Raw genomic sequence first — 21841 nt, 5'->3', positions numbered from 1 at the left:
CACTATTTACAGAGACTACAATGAGAAGGTGTCCTCTAGGATTGTACCACACGGCAGCAATGCCCAACATGGAAGCCACAGGACAAACTGTCAACCCTTCTAGACCTGGTTGACAGCTGCACAGCGATCTTTTAGAAAAGATCATGCCTCCGTTCAAAGCTTTCTAGGGACTCCAATTCTAATGGTGGGGCCCTAAACTCATAACTCTTACTCTTGCTATCTGGGTTCAAAACCCTGTTTTCAATTCCTACTTGCTACATGGGTGACCTTTGGTCAAAGTATTTGATGTTTCTGTGTTTTGGTATTCTTACTTGTACAACAGAGATAACATCAATACCTACCCCATGTAGTCCTTGTTACTATTAAATGAGTTACTATATATAATGTGTTAGGAATAATTCCTGGCATACAGTAGATATTCACTAAGTATTATTATCATTACTATTAGTCTTATTTTATGAGGAATGTGGGAACTAGGATTGTATTATATGCTTCCAACAACTGTAAGATGTTCTCTCTGCTTCTCCCTCCTTTCTCCCTTGTAATGTATATTCATCCAACCCATTATGTGACAGGCACTTTGTCATGGAATTTACAAACATTACTTTGGTTTCTAACTTGTTTTAGTTTAAAATAATCACATTAGGGGCACCTGGGTGGCTCAATCGGTTGAACATCTGACTTCGGCTCAGGTCATGATCGCATGGTTCGTGAGTCTGAGCCCCGCTTTGGGTTCACTGCTGTCAGCCTGTCAGCGCACAGCCCACTTCGGATCCTCTGTCCCCATCTCTCTGCCATTCTCTGCCCTCTCCCCAAAATGAATAAAGTTTTAAAAATTAAAAAAACAAAATAATATCATTCAAGTAGCATTATTAACAACACTATTATATCATTACACTAGCAGCTACTATTTATTGAGTGTTTATTACATGCAAGGCATTGTGATAAGAGTGCTTTGTGCTTTCCTTTAATCCTCACAGGAATCTCATACGGTTGGTGGTATTGTCAGATCATTATTATTATTTTTGGCTGATGAGGAAACTGCACTTAGAGACTTTACATGACTTTCCCAAGATCATAGAATGGAAGTGAGGATTAGAAACCTAGGTCTATATGACTGTGTCATGCTCTCAGCCACTTCCTGTCACACGCAGAATGGCCTGCAGCATTATTCACCGAAAGAGTAACATTGCAGTGGAGATCTGAATGCGATAATAGAAGTCCCCAAACTGTTCCTTTTAGCTGACCCTGAAAGACCACTCACGCAGGGCACCCACCACTGGCAACAGAAATCTATTTGCACTTTTCTGTACTCTGGAAAGAAACAGCCTACGGCTCGACACAGAAGGAACTGGAAACCATGAGCAAGATGGCGGACCCAAGAAAAAGCAGCTGTGTACCACACAAAGCCCACACTTTTATTCACCTATTCTTTTCCAGAGGCAAGTAATAAACACACTTGGATTTATCTTTACTTTAATATAACTAATGAAGTCTTTATCATTTAGTAAAAATAAATGAAAGTTTTTATTTCTATAATGTAAAATTGACTTTTTAACTTTTGAAGTGAACATGTAAAACATTTCTTTCTTTTATCCCTGCTTGGGGAGTTGTAATTGCATTTTAACTGGTGCTGTTTCAAGAACAATTTTAACCTTGAATTGCAAATGTGTTGGCTGGAAGTGTATATAAATCATTTCAACTTAGTTTTTATTATAAAAATATTACAGAGAATAATTAGTTTTTAATCTGTCGGTTCAAATCAAAGGAAAGTTGAAATCTATTCATGCTATTCTTGTGCAAAAAGAGCTCTCATCCACGAGATGTGGGGAAGGGACCATCATGGCTGAAGGGGGAAAATGAGAGAAAATCAAAAGTAATATAATTATGAACCAGTAAAAGGCTCATGTGCACAATATTTTATAGGACGGGTATATAATGGCAGTGAAACAAAGCCAGAGTCCATTATAAACATAATAATAAACTCCAGGGTAAGCATTAAGAACTGAAATGTCACACCTAAGGTCATGAGACACTTCAGTGTCAGAACGCATTTGAGGGGTGACAGGGCAGGCCCTGTTTTGCTGCCTTGTTATTAAACAAAAGTGATGCAATATTAAATTCCCAGTAGCCTGGAGCATCCAAAGTTTTACTTATTGAACCATGGCTACAAAAATAAAATCCGAGAATAGCTAGCTAACTACACGGACATGTCCCTCCTGTAGCTACAGATAGTTTTGCATGAAGACAATAACAGAAAGGCCTTCTACAGAAAGAAACAAATTAAACCATAATTACCAAAGAAAACTATCTGTTGGGATTAATAATGACACCTCACCCCGCCATTTAAAAAACCTCTATTCACATGCATTGTGCCTTATGTGGTGTTGGAATAGAAACTTTCTGAATTATGTAATTCATTAGTTGTTGTGGCCTTGAGGTAAACGTCAGGGCTATTAATAGCCAGTAGCCAAATGCAGCTGTCCCACCAGAAATGTGGCCAGGCCCATATGTTAAAATGATAATAATTTGGATATATTGGGTCGAATAAAATATAATATTACAATGAGTTTCTTTTTCCATTTTTTAATATGGCTGCTAGAAAATTTTAAATAATGTATGTGGCTTGTGTTTTATTTCTACTGGACAACGTTGCCCCAGAGCCTTGGTGATTATTTAACAATAGCAACAAAAAACCCACCTACTATGTCCCGCAGCGCCAGGCGCTAGTCTAGGCGTTCCACTCAGATTCCATCATGTAATCTTTATAATGGCTCCATGAAGTAGGTATGTTATTATCATCCCCATTTTACAGATGAAAACTGTGGCACAGAGTAAGCCGTTGAGTAGCTCAGTAATTTGGCTGAAAAATGGGAGCCAGGAATGAAACCCAGGGAGTTTGGCTTGAAATGGAACATGGTCTTTTTTATTTTTTTAAGTTTATTTACTTATTTTGAGACAGAGAGAGAGAGAGAGAGAGAGAGAGAGAGAGAGAGACAGTCCCCAAGCAGGCTCAGCCATGTCAGCATGGAGCCCAATGTGGGGCTTGAACTCATGAACTGTAAGATCATGACCTGAGCCAAAATCAAGAATTGGATGCTTAACTGACTGAGCCACCCAGGTGCCCCAGAACATGGTCTTGTTTCAAAAAAGTTTCTCTGCTCTTTATGACAGAGATAACATTGGTTAAAAAAAAAAAAAGGTATGCAAATAAGCCTTTTCTATCCACTCCAGCTTATTGTTAGAAAAAAAAAAAAAAATCAAACATCCAAAAGCAAACAAACTAGACATCTTCCTGTTTATTGATTGCTTTTTTGACAGAACCTCTAAGAAGCACTTAAACAAAATTCATGCTAGGGAAAATTATAGGTAGTATCGTATTTTAGACTACTGGAAGCAAATAGTCCTGGGAAAGGGAAGGTTGGGATAGTTTCCAATGGCCAAAGCACCGTCATTTGGGAGCCACTGTTCTAGAATAAAACACATCCTAGTATACTGAACTCAAATGATCATGTTCTCTGAATGATCACAAGTATAACACAGGCACCATCTCAATGTGCTAGTCCTGTTCCTTTGAACTCTTACACCAGCACTGAAGAGTGCCACCATTTTGTTTGGGTGACAAAGTCATGGCACGATGCGTGCCTATTACTTACAGTAGATGTTCAGTGGAACCAAACACCTAAGCCATGCTGACTGCTGGCCAACCAAGCCAACGTGCGATTCCATTAGCAACAATGAATTGAGATCTAGATTATCACACAGGCCGGAGTCAGAGCTCACTGGCTACAGGGCTGGTTTGAATATCCAAGGAGGCTCACAAAAGAGGCAAAATAAGCAGTTGTTCATATCCAGAAGGCTTCAAAGAATCCACATGATACAAGTGCTAACCATTGCATTTTACGGCGAACACACTCTCGTCTCCATCACCTACGGGCACTCACTCTGCGTAAGACAGGAGAGAACAGGAAACAGTCTTTGGAGAAAGGGAAGGATGAGGAACTAGGATTGTTTTCCTTCTGACAGAAGCAGACATGGGATTCTGTCTACTTGGTCTTCCGCACTGGCTGTCTGCCTTTCTGCAACGAACATTCTGTGCTAGCTTCCGAAAGAATGTTGGCAGGGTCAGGGTGGGAAGGTCTGAAGCGATAATACTTGGATGGCTAATGGCTTCCTTTCCAAGGGCTGACACCGCCGTGACCTCCAAGCAGTGAGCCAGAAAGGATTCTGTTTGGCCACATGAAAATGAGCTGTTTTCCTCCCCTGGGGGAGAGAGAGAGAAAGGGAAGGAGAGGAACAGATGAAGCTGTGTCTGATAAAAGGATTATCTAAGGGCGGTTTCTAGTAAAGAAACTGGGAAGCCAATACGATTAATTTATTTCTTCACTATTTCCTTGAAAAAACACTACCTACAGAAAAGTCATATATTGGAAGTCACAGAGCAAAACTCTTTCACTGCTTCTTCTCTCTGAGGGTCTCAGTGGCAGGCAGTGAAGAGCAAACAGCTGTTAACCAAACACTTTCTAAGACCCCCAGTCACCGGATGTCAAAATGCTTCTCACTGACAGCACTTGACAAGACACCCAAGCCTACACCTCCGCCTTTTGTTTGGACCCATGAGATATCAGAAATTCTAATAAAAGCCAGTACTAAACAATTACTACTCTTTGCCTCTCCCCTTCACAGTGTCCTACAAAAAAAGTAACCAGACTTGCATGTCTTAACCTTGTTCTCTCAAGCCCTTGTATCTTTGAAAACAAAAGCATCTATCTTAAGGGACAAAAAAAAAGGATCCCTTTTCAAAATGCCCTGCCCCAACCCAGGGGAGATAAAAATTTGGATTACGATTTTACTTTATTCTAATAAAACAATGCTGACTTCACCATGAAGAAGAAAACTCATTTCCTAATTCATTGTCTTCTTAGGGCTGTAAATCCTGTCTGGCAACCAAATTTCTAGTACTTCTTTGTTCATCAGAGAAGAAGTAAGAGAAAACAAAATTCTCAAAGTACAACGTCAACAGCAGTGAAGCCAAATAAGTCTGTGTGGCCTAGCTGTAACGTGTGTCTCCTGCACATAGTTCCTTCTAAACGTGCTCCATTTACCCCCAGAGGGACAACACCTATAGCTTTAGAATGCTACCTGGTACCTTTGATGATTTACTTCAGGATGGACACGGGACCCAAGGCCAGCCAATGTGTTGGCCAGCCAACATCTATTCAGATTCATCTTCTTGAATACTTGAAGTAGGACCCACAGTATTGTTAGCTGGCAGCTGGCATTTGAGTCGAAAGGTAAATAGGTATGAGAGTAACCATATTTGGCCAAGTAACCAAAAGAAAACAAACTGGGAGAGAGAAGGGATGAGAATCTTGTGGAAGTACAGAATCACAGAGCTGTGGCAGAAACTCCAAGACTTAAGACCCTGTGTGGCCCCTGAAAGATAGAATGTGCTTCATTTTCTAGTTACGGTCCTGGTTATGACAGCTCCGTCTCAGGATGCCTCGACTACTGTTTCTTTAAAATACCCCCTTATGTGAGCTACCTTAAGTGGGTTTCTGTTTCTTAAATCCAAAACAGACCTGACCACGACACCATCCAACCCTATTTCCCCCGGTCTCTATTCTGTACTCTCTGCCCTTATTAGGAAAATCTTTGGACTATTCCCCATGGCAGCCAGGTCCACAATCTTGTTGTCTGTGTTCAGTTTTACCACTGATATTATCACATAATTCCAGAACCTCCCCTTGCCCACTACAACATTCCTTAGTCCTAGCTGTCACGCTCTGGGAAGACATTTCTGTGAGCAGCTCTAGTAAGAACCTTCCATTTTTAGACCATCCAGGTTAATGGCTCAAATCCCTTTTCTTACAAATCCTATCCATTGTTGTTGGTTCTCGTTTCTGAAATTATGGAGAAGAAACATAATCTTCTACTCCAGTGCATGCTGTATTTCGATGTCTCACATATATCCCCTCTAAGAATTTTCTTCTATCTATTATCCTTCATGAGGTGATTCCAAGGTTCCCTGTCCCTTCTCACTCCCACCTGCCTGGTGGTTCCTATTCCTCTGACATGGCCCCCAACCCCATCTCCATTTCACCAATTGCTAAATGCATCCTCCCGTGAAATCAGCCCAGGTCACACTGGGAGAGAAGCGGTCAGTGTCGTGGTCACCAATGTGGGTTTTGGAATCAGACAAACCTGGGCTTGGTTTCTGGCTTCAACATTCATTAGCCATGAATTCTTGGGCATGTTACCCAATCCCTCCAGGCCACGATGTCCTTATGTATACATCTTAGCCCAAGAGCCGTCTCTCAACTGTGTTTGCCCACTAAGTTGGCTATAACTAAAGTGTTTGCACACAGAAAGAGTTCAATCGATGCTATTTATTCTTTCATTTCATTGTGTATACAATCCCTCTCTTTTCTGAACTCTGGGTACGTTTAATGGGTCAGAGCATGCTCTCTGGGGTCGGACACCATGGCTTAGTCACTGGCTGTGTGGCCTTCGGCAAGTTAGTTCACTTCTGTGTCTATTAAATGGGGGTACAAAAGGGTACTTACCGCGTAGGACTGTTGTTCACGAGGATTAAATGGGTCAACACATATAAAGAGCTTAGAAGAGTTTCTGGCACAAGCTGTCATCATCATAGAGGGTAGCTATTCTCTCCTCAAGATCGATACTTACATAATACCCGATTTCATAGCTGCAGCTCTGCTCAGCCAGTTAATTTGCGGCTGAGAGGCCATGTTTCATAGTTTACAATTCTTGGTTTCAAAAATATGTTTGTTGGAAAGAATGAAGGAATCAACGGGGAGCAGAGGATCAAAATTAAAAAAAAAATCCTTACTGGTGTTCTGTAACAATGTTAGACAGTTCAGTCAACATAAACAAACAAGTAAACACAGAGGCCCCATTTGGGGCTGAATATCTACCTGATGGTAAGAGATGGGGACAGGCTTCCGGAAGACTATCCACTCCACAATTTCACTACATGGTGGGGTGGTCAGAGAACCTGTATACCGGTAATAGCTGCCCAGGGATGCAGGCAGGAGGTCCCGGAGGACGAAAGGATCCAGAAAGGTCTCCTTCTCTGTTTGGAGGAAGAGGGAAAAGAAAGGCACAATGGTAAGTCGTATTATGCTGCAGACACACAGTCAAACCCTCGGCATGCTGGTGCCACATCACAAGCCTTATGTTTGTTTACATCCTGAGAAGCACTAACATTTGGTGGTGGGAGGGCCACAGAAAACAAAGCAGTGTTTCCCAGGGTGTGTTCTGAGACACCACAGTGCACTGTATTTCATGAAAAACACGTTCCATGATGAGCAACGCAGGGCAATCTGCAGTCCCTCCCTCATCCCCCAGGTAAGAGCCACAACACTAGCACAGTGAAGTCTCTGAGAAGTCCTGCAGGAAACAAACGGACTTGATTTTATGTAACCCACCCCTTCCCAGTCTTGCTTCACCACTGAACCCTTCCCCATCTGATACTTATGAACTAAAAGTCAGTGAAATGAACTCTGGGACGCCCAGGAGAAACTCAGCATGAAAAGAAAACTATAAGCCAACGGTAAAGCTCAATTCCAAAGTTGGTTACATCTCATTACAGTTTCACCCAGTGCCTACCCAAATCAAAGTGAAATCTAACCAACAAACAACCCTGAGGTGAATGGGTTGTACGATGGCCCTGAAAATAGGCTCCTTCTTCTTACAAAAGCAGAGGAGTCTTTCTGTAAGTAGGAGAAATGATATTTTCAGTTGAGACCTAAAAATATTATCTCACGATAACTCTATGAGAAAAACAAGGTGTGGAAGGGAATAGTGCCTGCCCGAGATCACATAGCTCCTAAGTGGCAAAACTGGGATATGAACCCAGGCACGTTGACACCAAAACTTGGACTGACTCAGCTAAAGATGAAGCTGAAGTTAACTATGTGAATATTGAAGGGTGGGGGCAAAACAGAAGAAAAGCATTTGTGGCTGTGCAAACAGCACATGCAAAGGTCCAGAGGCAGTAAGAAACAGTGCAGCAGAGATTAGGGCACGGTGTTACAGTTCTCCCAATCAGGCACAGTAGATCATCCAGCCTCTTTCCCAAATCAGAGAAGGCTCTGCTCTCTTCCTGGGTCTCCAAAGGTTTAGCCCTCCCTGAATTTAAGTCTGGGATTCCTTTCTTATACCTTTTAGGGATATAGTAAGCTATTATAGTCCTGTTAGTCGTTTGCCTTAGCTCCCTGATGGCCTTCACCATGGGCCCAAGGACATTACTGGGGGCACCCTGAGGGCCCCAGGTTACTTTCTGGACACATCTGTGCCCACAGGAATATTCTTTCCAGGCTCCCACCCCTCTTTCTTCTTCTTTTATGTAGAACAATCAGTACAGGTATTTGGGCAACTGTGTATCCATAGACTCGAGAGATCTCTGTAACTGGGGGATAATGCAAAACCCCAACAGAAATCAACTCTTCAAAGGAATTTTTTTTTTTTTTTTTTTTTTTTTTTGCCGGGGTGGCTCCGTCAGTTCCGCATCCGACTTCAGCTCAGGTCATGATCTCACGGTTCATGGGTTCGAGCCCCACATTGGGCTCTGTGCTGACAGCTCAGAGGCTGGAGCCTGCTTTGGATTCTGTGTCTCCCTCTCTTTCTGCCCCTCCCCCACTCATGCTCTATCTCTCTCTCTCTCAAAAACAAACATTAAAAAAACTAAAAAAATTTTTTCTTTAATGTTTACTTGTTTTTGAGAGAGAGAGAGAGCGAGAAAGAGAGAGCGAGTGCACAAGTAGGGGAGGGACAGACAGAGAGGGAGACACAGAATCTGAAACAGGCTTCAGGCTCTGAGCTGTCAGCACACAGCCCGACACAAGGCTTGAACCCACGAATCATGTGATCATGACCTGAGCCGAAGTGGGACCTAGGTGCTCCAAACGACTCTTTTAAAATAATTAAAGTGGCAATTTCCTTTTGGTAGAGATTAACTGAATAACACTCCACACTTATTTAACTTTTACTGTATGCCAGGCACTATTCTAAATATTTACATGTTGTAAACATTTAAGCAGTACTCACTGTATGTGTCCGGTCTTTTTCTTAGAACTTTACAATGATTAATTTATTTAATTCTTAATATAGCCCCACAAAGTAGTCCTACTATTCCCAATTTTCAGAGCTGGAATGCACAGCCAGGTAGTTGGGTTTAGAGTCCAGGCTTTTATTATTCTTTTTTATTCTTTCATTTTATTTTATTTTATTTTACTTTACTTTATTTTATTTTATTTTATTTTATTTTATTTTATGAGAGACCACGAGTGGGGAGAGGGGCAGAGGGAGAGAGAGAAAAAGAGAGAGAAAGAGAGAGACAGAGACAGAGACTTAATCAGGCTTCATGCTCATCGCAGAGCCCAACGCAGGGCTCAGTCTCCCGACCCTGAGACCATGACCTGAGCTGCAATCAAGAATCTCTCAAGTGACTGAGTCAGCCAGATGCCCTAGGCTTCCATTGTTCTGAAACCATCACTATATGCTTTTAATTTACAGCACTCTGTGTATGTGCTTTTAATAATCCAAATTTACAGATGTGGAAATCAAGGCACAGAGAGTTTAAATAACCAAGCCCAAGGTCACTAGTGACTGCAGAAACAGAAGCACTTATTCATGAGACTCAGAAAACTTGGCCGATTCTCATACAGGTTTTCAATTCCATTTTTTTTAAAGAAAAATTAAATATTAACTAATAGAGGCAAAAGTCTTCAAATTATAGGGTTCTATAACCAAAATGACAAAAGCGGTTTCTGTTTGGACAAAAGGCCGGAAATCACCGAATTGCTCCTCCACCCGCTGGCAAGTGTGGGTTTTAATTTCAACCTGGTTACCAGCAGCCTAATGATGGGGTAAATGTCTGCAAGCGAGCTTGGCTGGGACCGGGTTGGCTGGGAGCAGGAAACATGTTGGCCTTTGCTTGCCGCCTCTGTGCCTCCTGGGCTGTGTAAATAGACAACACGAGGCCCCAAGCAATATAGGGGGCATAGGGCCTGGCATCACAAGCCACAACATCACCATCTTCATGGTAGGTGAACTTGGCATCACACCACAGCCCACCGAGCTGCCTTAGGATCAAGGGCTCCAGACTGAACGACCAGAAAATCTTTCGAGTTTTTCCCTAGGAGCCTGATCCAATATGTGGCCTGCAGTTCAGCATGCTGCGGGTAGACAGGTAGAGACGAGAAAATCCCTCCACACTTGCACACCCACAGGGGTGAAGCCCCACCTACAGCATCCAGTCCAGGAACAGGTGGTGGCTTTAAGGAACATGAAAAGATAGAGCAGAAACACCTGCCCCGCCAACCTGAGGTGGCCGGATTTCACAAGGGCACACTGTTTCAGCAGGACTGGGACTCTGAAACATACACAAGTTCCTGTACGGGCTTATGAATTCGGCAGGGACTGATGGAAACTGCAGGTGTGACCATTGCTTAAGTGCAGAAGGGCTTTTTTTTTTTTTTGTCCTTGACCAAACCCAAGGGCTTCAGAGGTAGGTTCTAGCATTAACTGATGAGCAGGTGCCATCAAATGGGTGGCAGGGCAGGCAGACATGGTGACAGGGACAGAGAAGCAGCTTTGCTGCTTGTTGACTACGCCACAGTCACCACAATTGGGTCAGATTCTGAGACCTGGAAGGGGCTTAGACCACCCTAGTTCAGAGGCTTTGGGAGTCAAGGAACCCTTTATTCAAACAAAATCTCACACGGGAAGCAGCCAACTCAACAAGTTCAAGTGCAGCCCCTGTGGTTAACGTTGAGCTGGGAACCCAGGGACATCTTGGAAACCACCAATTTAGTCCAATTCTTTAATTTTACGGCTGGGGAAATAGAAGACCAGAGGGATGGTCAAACACTTGAGAACACAGAAATTCAGATGGGATCCTTTCTTCAAAGAAACTGCTCAGGATCTGGGACAGTAAGCCTAGGAGTAGGAGCTGAAAACCAAAATCCAACCACTGCCCTCTTCAGTCCCTCATGTCTCCGTCCCTAAGGAGTTGGGGAGGAGAGAAGATTCCCAGCCCGTAGGGTTCAAATCTCAACTCCCTGACCTGTAAGCTGTGTGATCTTAGTTACTAAAGCTTCCCAGGCTGTTGTGACCTTAGAACACAGTAAGCATCTCATAAATGACAGATATCGTTCTTATTCTAATTCTTAATACTTGTATTATTATTACTTTTTTAAACTACCAAGGCCTGGCCACCTACACCTTACATAGCTATGTAGTTCCTTTAATGCTTGCACATGTCTTTTTTTTTTTTTTTTTAACCTTGATTACTAGTGCCTTAAAGGTGCATCACGTCTGACATATGCCCCATCAACCTGGGCAACACAGGTTAGAATTTTCTTTGCCAATGCTCTAGTAAAAGCTTTGGAACCAATGGATATTTAATAGCTGTGTGACTTTAGGGAAAGGTCTTAAGCTCTCTGAGCTACTTCCCTTATCTGTAAAATGGGAATTCTGAGAGTATTTACTCTTTGGGATTGTTGTGATAATTAAGCAAGCTCATAAATATAAGGGGCTTAGCACAGCGCCTTGGGAGCCCTGATTTATCAAGGCAAGCACTTGGCTGAAAGCAGACCAGCTCATTTTGTGTTTTAAGCCAGGGATTGGCAAATGTTTTCTGTAAAGTGCCAGATAGTAAATATTTTAGGTTTTGCAGGCCAAGAGGCAAAATCAAAGATGTCACACAAGTACTTATATTAACAAATACATTTCCACCACCTTATTATTTTTTTTTTTGCACAACCTTATTAATGATATTCAAAACACTAATAACAGAGAACAATTTTAAATTGATACATCTATTATAAGAAGAATGAATTGTTTTGTGGGGAATAACATTTCACTTAGAGTTTGAATGTAAAAACCAGTCTTAGGTCAAGGGCCATACAATGATAGTCAGTGAAATGGATTTTGCCATCAGGCCACATTCTTCTCTACCCTTACGTTGATGGGGGTAGGGGGCAAGTGTTAGAAAGTCACCCTGATAACCAGGGCTACAACTTGGGGGGAGCAGAACTTTACATGTTCAAGTGTCTCTACCATTAGTGATCATTTCCTTGGTGAATAGACATTCCAGAATTAACTCTTGAGTTGTTGTCTTTCCTCCTTGAGTTTTCTAGTTAACACCGAACAATAATTTTTACTGATCTTCCTGAACATTCCATTTCCTGCTCAGTCCCATAGGGAATGTTCCACTGACAAATGGGGTGCTCATAATGCTCCGTTGTAAGTTAGAAATAATTTTAGAGACGGTGGCACTCTCTTTCTCACACTGCCCACGAAGCCCACATAAGCCACAAGGTACGTAACTGGCTGGACCCAAGACGGGGAATTCCTGAGTACAGCCACAGAGAAGGAAGGAAGGATGTACTTTTCAGGTGAAAACATAAACTCTCCCAATATCTGCAAAATGGGATTTTAACAGTGTCAGGCGCTTAAGTAGGTTAGATGAATAAATGAGTATTAAGTGAATTAACATTAGTTAAGGGCTGAGGAGGTTGTCTGGCACAGCATAAGTACCTATTTAAGTACTCGTTACCTGACTCTTGTTATCAAAGGGCAGTGTGACTCCAAACCCATCCTGATTAGGGCATGCTGCCTCCAACTCTGATCCAAATTAGTAATTTGAATTCAAAACATTCCTTTCCCAGCCACTTACCTAGTTGAGAAAAATATTTGAAACACTATTTATACCACCATTCATTCCATTAAACCATAATAAGAAGGTTCTGTGCATTACTAGATAAAAGAATTGAAAGGGAATGAATCTCATATTCCACTTTCAAGGATCCCAGTGCTGTATGCAGACAATATTATATTTTAATAATTAATTGTTCATCAAAGAAAAAGATGAAGAACAGGGATGCTAAATTCAAAGTTATTCAAATTGCAGAAATGAATAATGTATGACTTTTATATTAAATACACACTGTATTAAGTAGTCTACATTTCACCCAACTCTGTCTTTCATTTTTAAGCATTTTGCACGACAATATGAATAATCAGTTAGGGGAGGTTTATTTAGAAAAAGAAATACCTTATTTGAATGCAAACGGAGTATATCCGAAGATGATTAAATTTTCCTTATCAATTAGAAAATTTTGTATGAGGGCTTTAAAGTCATGGTCAACCATTAAACCCAGCGCAGCCCAGTTATCCTTTTCAACACTAAATTAGAACTGGCTCGATTCTGTTCAATTTCTTATTTCTGATAGCAGTGCCAGGAGGCAATCTTTAATTAAAGAAAATTTGAAAGATTCAAACATGCATAATTGGATTAAAAATGTGATCATTAAAACATTAGATGATAATCATCTGATTGATTGCATTTTTCAGTGCGTTAATAACCTAATATTTTCAATGCTTTGGTTATATAGGAAGGAAGAAATCCCTTTAGAAGGTAGGATGAACAATCAAAATACAGATGAGACCTATACAGTAACCAGGAATTATGGAATGAGACTGAAACACAAACAAGCAGACCTACCCCGAGGAACACAGTGTCACATGGGGCAGAATGTGGCGGACCCTAAGGGAGGGATATCTGTGCCACTCTTCAAATGAGCAGTCAATCAATTTTAGGGAAGTGTGTAAGATAAACAAATCAAAGAGAGTCCAAGCTTCTGTCTTTAGCCCAATGACTGCTGAGTTTCTTCAGGATTTCCCAAAACTTTTTGTAAGGAAAAGCTATTATGTTTCCCTTAACCGCTTAAAGTCACTGGGGTAGGACTGGTCTTCTGCTTCCTGCTGGGAAGCGTAGGGAGAGAGTGACATTGGAAAACACTGGGTCACAGGTCACTCTACACGGGGGAAGAAGATTTATGACACTGCTGCTCAGAGTTAATGTTCATGGACACCACCTGGGGAGCTTGTTAAAATGTAGATTCTCATCCGGTAAGTCTGGGTTCGAGTGGAGAATCTGCGTTTTTCACAATACTGAGTATATTAGAGTAGTCAGTTTCTGTACGGACTGTATTAATGGGCCCCCACAGTGTCCGCAGCATCATCCACTGCTACTTTCTGACTCTTAGGTACAGCCACACATGATCACATTACCCAGGGCCTTTGCACTGGCTCTTTGCTCTGAAACATTTCCTCACTGCTCTATTCATGGCTAATTTTAGAGCAAATGCCTTTCAACTGCTAATAACTTAGTCCGATTTGAATGACACATTTCTCAGTGAGGTCTTCCCTGACTACTATTTTGAAAATGACAATTTTCAGAGCAGGCTCATGAAGGAAGCATTTGATTAAAAACCTGAAGGCAGAAATGAGCCATGCAGCAACCTAGAGAGAACATTCCAGGCAGAGAGAAAAGTGCAAAGGGATTCTTCCTGGTGTGTGGCTGGGGTGAAGTGAACAAGAGGGAAGACAGAAGGAAAAGTTCAAGAGCCCCAAATTTGATAGGCTCTAGGAGGAAAAAGATCAGCTGTTGGTTAAAGTACAATCTGGAATTAGGCTAAAAATTGTGAAGATGCCATCAATGACTCTATGAGTCTAGAAACATGAGTCTATGAGTCTAGAAACCCAGAGTCTGATCCTGGGTTAAGTCTGGATCAGCCATGAATGGGCTGTATGATTTGAGAATGGCTTTCGTGTGACAAGCTGGTGACCAAAGGGCCTGTTGACCACAGGAATGGAAAATGGAGGTCATGATAGAAATAAAGAGCCTGAGGACCTGAATCCAGGGGATTTAGGAGCATGGCATCTAGATGCCCTCATGGAAGTCAGAAAACATTGGATTATAATTAAGATGGTGGCAGAGGCCTCCTAGAAGGAGCTGAGGAATTAATTTTATGATCTAAATACAAGCAATGATACCTGCTCTGTATAAATGGATGTTGGTTATTAGGCAGGTCATCTCCCTGACATCAGCAAGGAGGAAGGAATGGGAAAGATGGAGCAATGGAAATGCGCCTGGCCCGTAAGAGGCTTCATGATAGATGATTTTAGGGAACAAGCCTAAAGTTACAACAAGGGGATCCTGGGGAAGTCCCCCAAGAATCACAAAGAACTGAGGGATTCCAAAGAGTTACAGAGGACGTTGGTTCCATTTCATTTTACAATTGAGGACAAGGAGGTCCAAAGGGGGACAGTGACTGAACCACGACCACACAGTGAAGTAGAAGTGAATCTGGGTCTCAGATGCCCAGCGCCAGGCTCTTTCTTATCCTATTCTGGGTCCCTGGGCTCTGAGTTCCTCCCTCGCCCTGATGTAAAAATGACGGGAGGAAATCTCACTGAAGAATGAAGAACTTGGCTTTTATAAACATAAGTCTAACCCTGACACTGCCCAGGTCAAATCTTCCAGTGGTTTCTCACTTCAATTAGAATAAAATCCAAACTGCTTACCGTGGCCACGAGGCCCTATATGATCTATCTACCTCTGCAGCCCTTCACCTCTGCGCTCGCCTTTGCTGACAACCCACCTGTCTCCTCACCTTGCTGTTCCTCACCCACCTTGCTCGAATGCTCCTCCCCAGCATCACTCCATATGGGGGATTTCTTTTCACCCTGAGTCCTGCAAGGTGAAAGGTTATCTCCTCAGAGCCTACCCCAGACACCCCTCTTGGTATGTTCCTGCTGCATTCACTGTATCACACCTAGTTCATTTCCTTCCCACTCTGCTTTTACTTGTTTACTGTCTGTCTTCCCCAAGAGACTGATTGCTCCACAAGGGCGAACACCTCGCCTTTCCCGTCCACCCCATATACCCAATAACTAAAACACTGCCTGGAACATAGCAGGTGCCTAATAGTTATGTGAAAAGAGAATGAAGGAACAAACAAGCATGGTAGTTGGGATATCTTAAATAACCAGCGCATCCTAGGTATTGTGTCTCTTTCATATCTAAGTCACTGACAACTATAAGACACATCATTATTTCAAGGCAACAGGCCGCTAATTAAACAATGACATGACATCATGTGTAAGATGCATCCTGACTTTAGAGTTGTTAAAATATGAAGAAAATGGAAAAAAAAACCCAACAAAACCTGTAACTATGTGTGAGGATGGATATTAACCAGACTTGGTGTGGTGATCACTTCACAATGTACACATACATTAAATCATTAGACTGTATACCTGAAACTGATATAATGTCAGGACACAAATATAGGACCAAAAATATATGAAGAAATGAGAGTCACACAATTGATGACATTAGGATATTGACATGACATTTTCAACAAGAGTCACATGAAAGGACTCCATCGTCTTTATGAGCCTACTAGAAGCCGGGTCGGGGCCTATTTTATGTGACCACAGTACAGAGTGCTCATGGGACCAGGCAGCAGCATTGACTCCCATCTGTTTATCCTGACTAGGTTCTCTAACCTCAGTTTACCCTTCAATGACCTGAACCCCTGGACTGCATTCCACAGTGTAGGATGTTCTACAGATCACCTCTTCTTACCAGAGCACATTTATATGTATGACCTCAGGGTCAGGCACTGCTGTAGATGTTCTCTAAATGAGGCTTCACAACTCGGTGAAGTAGGTATCATCATCCTGAGGAGGGCTGATAATCTGCCCAAAGTCATGGCTGTACAGACCTCGGTCTCATTACAGTCTGTGTAATGGCTTAATAGTGGTCTCTTCTCTTTAGCAGGCTGGAGGCTCCATTATGGCCAGACTGTGGCTCCCAACTATACCCTCAGTACATAACACAGTGCCTTAAAGAGTAGGTCATTTATACATGGCTGAAAAAAACATTTTTGATCAAACTAAATCACGAAGTAACTCTAAGTCAAAAGTGGCCCAGGGGCCAGATCTAACCTAGCACCGGTTTTTGTAAATGAAGTTTTATTGGAACATAGCCATGGCCATTTGTATACAAACTGTCTATGCCCGCTTCCAGGTTACAACCAAACAACCGAATTGTTGCAGCAGAGAACATATGGCCAGCGATGCCTAAAATCTTGCTATCAATCCCTTTACAGAGAGAGTTTGCTGATCCCTGTGCCTGTATGAAGAGGAGTAGGATATTTAAAAGAGGGGGCAACAAGCAATCCCATTTGAGAATGAATGGGGCAACCTACACAAGGCTATAGAGGTGTGACTGTTACTTCTGCTTCTTAGACATTCTCCACCAGTGGGCATTCAACTCTCCACCAGAGAATGTAATTCTCTGCCCACTGGCCCTTCCTATAGGCTCATGACCATAACATGAAGAGCTGGTGTTATTCCAAGTTCTGAGCAAAGGCTGCTTGACTGGGAAAGAGCCCACCTGATTAATCGAATTCTTGAATTCAAGCGCCCAAAGACCCACTCCAAGGGCATGCAACAGCCACTCCAGCCTGGTTCAAAGACATCTAGGCTCCTTGAGTTTACTGGTCCTGTCATTTGGCCGAACGTGGCATTTTGATTTAAGGGTTGGCATTTGAGTAAAACGTATGTTGACATGAATATTTCCAAAGAAACACAAAAAGCAGAGTCTTGTCAACAATTAAGGAAATGAACAGGATATTTAAATTATAGAGTCATACAGTGACAAAAACCCAGTACTGTCACTGAACAGGTCCACTGCTCGCCTCTCTCCCCTACCCAGTGGTTGTAACTGACCGGGTATGTACATTGTTTTAGCGTCCTTCTGATGCTCAATCAGACCTAATTCACAGAGGAGAAAGTGAGGCTCACAAGAATGAATTTTGATTTTGACAAAAGTCCGGAAGTTAATCAATGATGGAAATAGGAACTGGCCGAGCAGAGCTGGCAAAAGAATGTATTTTAGGATCTAATAAAACTGGGATCAAATTACTGTTCCACTCCATGAGCTGGGACAAATCAGCCGAGGCCTCTGAACCTCAGTTGACCCATCTGTAGCACAAGGTTAAGAATTTTACCTCACTGCGCTGTCGGGTAGGATTCATTAGGATTATACGTGCAGAACATCTGGGCAGGGTTAGGCCCACACCCAGGCATTACCAGATGAGAGGATCTTCTTCGTTTCCCACACTTTCTGATTCCTTGCCCATGACCCCTTCCCCTGATGTCAAAGGGACTGGCTACCCCAATCACTTTGTGACCATTTTCTTCCTCATGTGGTTTTATTTTGCATGACTCAACTCACTCCAGCAACGTACATTCTATTTCAACACCCAGGTAGTGACGGAAGCAGCACTCAGGGATCCGCAATCATATCCCGTCACCTCCATACTCACATCAACAAGTAACAACAGTAATGGGAATGGTGACGGGGAAGGGGGCAGTGACAGCAGCTGAGGTTGACGCTGACCGTGTGCTAGGCACAGCAGGTACAAGAAGTCACTGACTCCTCGGGACAAACCAGTAAGGTTGGCATTATTATTACCTCATTATACAGCTGAGAAACCAGAGCCACAAAAAGCTTATGTGACTTGTGCAGGCTGTGCCTAGTCCAAACAATCCTGGTATTAATTCCGGAGCCTTGCTCTTGGCCATGCCACCGTGGCGCCTCTCCCGTGCCAAGGTGACATTGGTATAGCACGGTGGGAAAACCACACAAAGTAGCCCCAGGTACTTCAGTGAGCACCTTTGCAGTAGATGACAGGAGACATAATTTAAACTTTTCTCTTGCTTTCCACATCCCATTGAAACAACCAGGAAAAGGGCATTTCCTTGGGCTCCCATGATCCTGTGCAAATGATCAAATACTGACAGAGAAGGTTGGGCCAAATGACACCTAGCCTCAAATTCAAATCCAATGTAAAGGGAATCACTTTTGAAGTCATTTTCTGTCTTAACATTATTGGTAACAACACTGTGAGTGATAAGATAGAAGCCGCACAGCATCCCATTTCCTGGCCCTGGCTAAGAAAAGAAATGGAAATAGCTCCCATCTATGGTGGTAGTTCTGACACGTTGAAGTCCAGGAAACTGTGGAAATGGCTTAAGTGCGCCTGTTTCTCGAAGATTTTGAGATCAAAAGTGTTCAGATAAGCATCTGCCCTTCCTGGATCCATAACAGATGTGAGCCAATTAGCCAAGACCAGGGTACTGAATATTTATAGCACACTTCAGGAAAGTTCCATGTAATTAAATGCCAGAGACATAAACTTCAAACAGGAAATTTTGTCGCATGTTAAGATGTTCAAAACTATCAGTGGGCTGCTAGATGATATAGCATCGGGTTTCCTATTGAAAAGGGAGAAAATAATTTGATTTCTTTAAGGTAAACATTAAACCGGAACTCTAATTAATTCACTTGAAACACATTCGGATTACATGGCGATTTGGGTGAGATCAAAAGTGAAGCCCATCTCTGAGAAGTCTATCAAATGGTAAGTAATGACATGAGTAGACACTTACATCATCCCAACATGAACAAGCCACTAACTGTACTAGCACAGTGACCGTAATAGCTACCATTTAGTTAAGGCAGGGTTGGCAAACTTTTTCTATAAAGGGCCAGAGAGTAAGTGTTTAAGGCTTTGTGGGCCTTAACTCTCTGTGTTACAGCCACTGAACTCTGCTGTCATGGTGCAGAAGCTGTCACAGACAATATGTACACAAATGAATGTGGCTGTGTTCCAGTAAAACTTTATTTACAAAAATGGGCAGCAGGGAAGATTTGGCTCACAGATTGCACTTGCTGGTCGATGATTTAGAGGACAGTGGACAGGTGCCAGCCACCCTTTCTTCTTAGGTATTTCCTTATTGGAATGCATGTAGCATTAACACCTATGGGGCCTTATCCCCATCTTACAAGGTGGAACCCCAGTGACAGAGAAATGCGACGATTTGTTCCAGGATCACAAAGCTCCCAATGGGGCAAGCCAGAATTCAAACCCAAGACAGACTACATTCTGAAGCACTGTTTCAGAATCCAGTGTTCCTAAAGTCACATTATATGTGAAAAATAACAAACACTATTTCTTTAAAAATATTCTATAACACAGACTTTTCAGAAAATTCATTCCAATGTTCTAATTGCTTATTCATATGAACACAGGAGATTACTCTGCAGGTGAAGAATATTAGTCTTTTTAATCTTCACCACCAAGAATGGGATGCCCCCCCCCCCCACCACACACACACAAAAGTTTCCTCATGATATTAAAATTGCCCTAAAGGCAGGGAAAATCTCGTTCATCATTTTATCCTCAACACCTTCACTAGCACTTTGTAGGCCCTCCAAGGATGACAGGACGCATAAACTCTATGATTAAAGAAGCTTAAAGTTCACATACACAAAACAGGCAAGAAGCCCTCAAACCACATCAAATCATCTCTGCCCCATCTTCTTGCTGCTGGACTGTAATGACACATAATACTATTTCTGTCTAGTAGCTGAATTTCCCCCCAAAGGTCCCTTGCCCTGGGATTTGTCCTTTTCTTCCAAAGTTCATGCAAGACTCTTTTTAGGAACTTGAGCCATTTAGCCACAGACAGAAAGTTTATGCCAAGATCTTGACCCCAGGGATAATCACAATGGTGCAAGAATGATGATGGCAGAACATGGTCCCATTAAGCATTTCTTTGCATGTCCTTTCTACAGTGTGTATAACAAACCTAAATCAAGGCTGAAAGAGGCAGGTGGTGACCCTGGCAGAGAACAGAGGGGGAGATGGTCTGGGAGTAAAGGGGGCCAATCTCAAGTCACAAAGACCTTGATTCAAGCCACTCAGGCAATGCCTGCTTTGCTTACCTTTCTATATAAAGGGGGACAGGATAACTGTATCTCAGAGGCTTTCTGGAGCATTCACTGGTGCCTGTCCAGATAATTAGACCCTGGCCTGGTGCAGAGACAGCCTGCACCAGCACAGTAGCAGTGGGGAGCCTTTGTTTTTAAACCTGAGACCTGATTCCCCATCCCCTTTGTTTCTGATTTCCTTTTTCCAAATTCCAAAAGGAGTCGTTGCCTCTCAAAGTCATCTCTTAATGATAGAATCCCAAGGTGGCCACAGTTCTTTCTTTGGCCTGCAATCAATTTGCAGAGAGAACAAACAGTCTGTCAGGGGTACTTACGGTGAAGCGTTTTTTAAAAGGTGCTGTCACTCCCCTCTTTGCTTGTTGTAAGGCCACTTGGTACCTGATGTGTCCCACAGGAAAGTGCTGTCGGAATCTCTTACTTTCTAAAGCTAATGACTGTCTTCTTTGATTGTGAAATTTAACACACACGCAGAAGGGTGCACAAAACATAAATACACTGTTGACAAATCATCCTAAAGTGAAACCTGGGGTGACCAGAACAGGGGCAGCCCTTTGCACCCTCCCTGGACCGGTGCCTCATCACTTTCCCATCCTGCCCCAATAAGTAACCGGCATCCTCTTTTTACAAGTCATTGTTACTTTGTTTTTCTTTTAGTATTACCACCTACAGATGCACCCCTAAACAATATAGGCTAAGTTTTCTCCGGATTTGAACTTGACATGGAGGAATGCTTTACACATTCTTCAGATTCTTGCTGTACGTTGTGGTTCTCATATGTGCCCAGGTTGTTGAGAGGTATAGGATCCCACCCCTTTCCATCAGGGTGGAATGTTCTATTGTAAAACTGTACCGTGTTTATCTAGCTTGCTGACGATAGGCATGTGAGGCATTTCTAGGTTTGGGCAGTCAGAAAAAACGTCACTGACGTTCTTGTACGCATCTCACGGTACACTTTCATCTGCGTTCTCTAGGGCACATACACATACAGGAGCTGGTATACCGTCAGGATTTTTAATATTTGGCTATCTGGTGCATATTGCCAGATTATTTTTGGGTTTTGTGAATGTATTACCTTTGAGAAATCAATATGCAATATACACGGGTCATTCTTTAATTTACAGTCATGTGAGCAAATCTACGGGGACAGTGTGGTGAATT

General features: G+C 42.5%; 1 protein-coding gene across 4 annotated transcripts in view; it reads right to left on the bottom strand.

Annotated features, from left to right (window-relative positions):
- Positions 1-21841, bottom strand: part of PTPRG (protein tyrosine phosphatase receptor type G) — a 713505-nt gene that overhangs the window by 137582 nt on the left and 554082 nt on the right. For all 4 annotated transcript variants that reach the window (XR_007150245.1, XM_047849347.1, XM_047849350.1 and 1 more), the window contains exon 7: positions 6939-7096. Coding sequence is in view for 3 of the 4 variants with exons in the window: in XM_047849347.1 (XP_047705303.1) it covers positions 6939-7096 (158 nt within the window). In the remaining variant the exon portion in view is untranslated. The remainder of the gene's footprint in view (positions 1-6938; positions 7097-21841) is intronic.

The sequence above is a fragment of the Prionailurus viverrinus genome, chromosome A2, assembly GCF_022837055.1.
Source record: "Prionailurus viverrinus isolate Anna chromosome A2, UM_Priviv_1.0, whole genome shotgun sequence".
In the NCBI taxonomy this organism is placed as follows: Eukaryota; Metazoa; Chordata; class Mammalia; order Carnivora; family Felidae; genus Prionailurus; species Prionailurus viverrinus.
The sequence above is the reverse complement of the archived record's forward strand: the minus strand, read 5'-3'. Positions and strand labels throughout refer to the sequence as shown.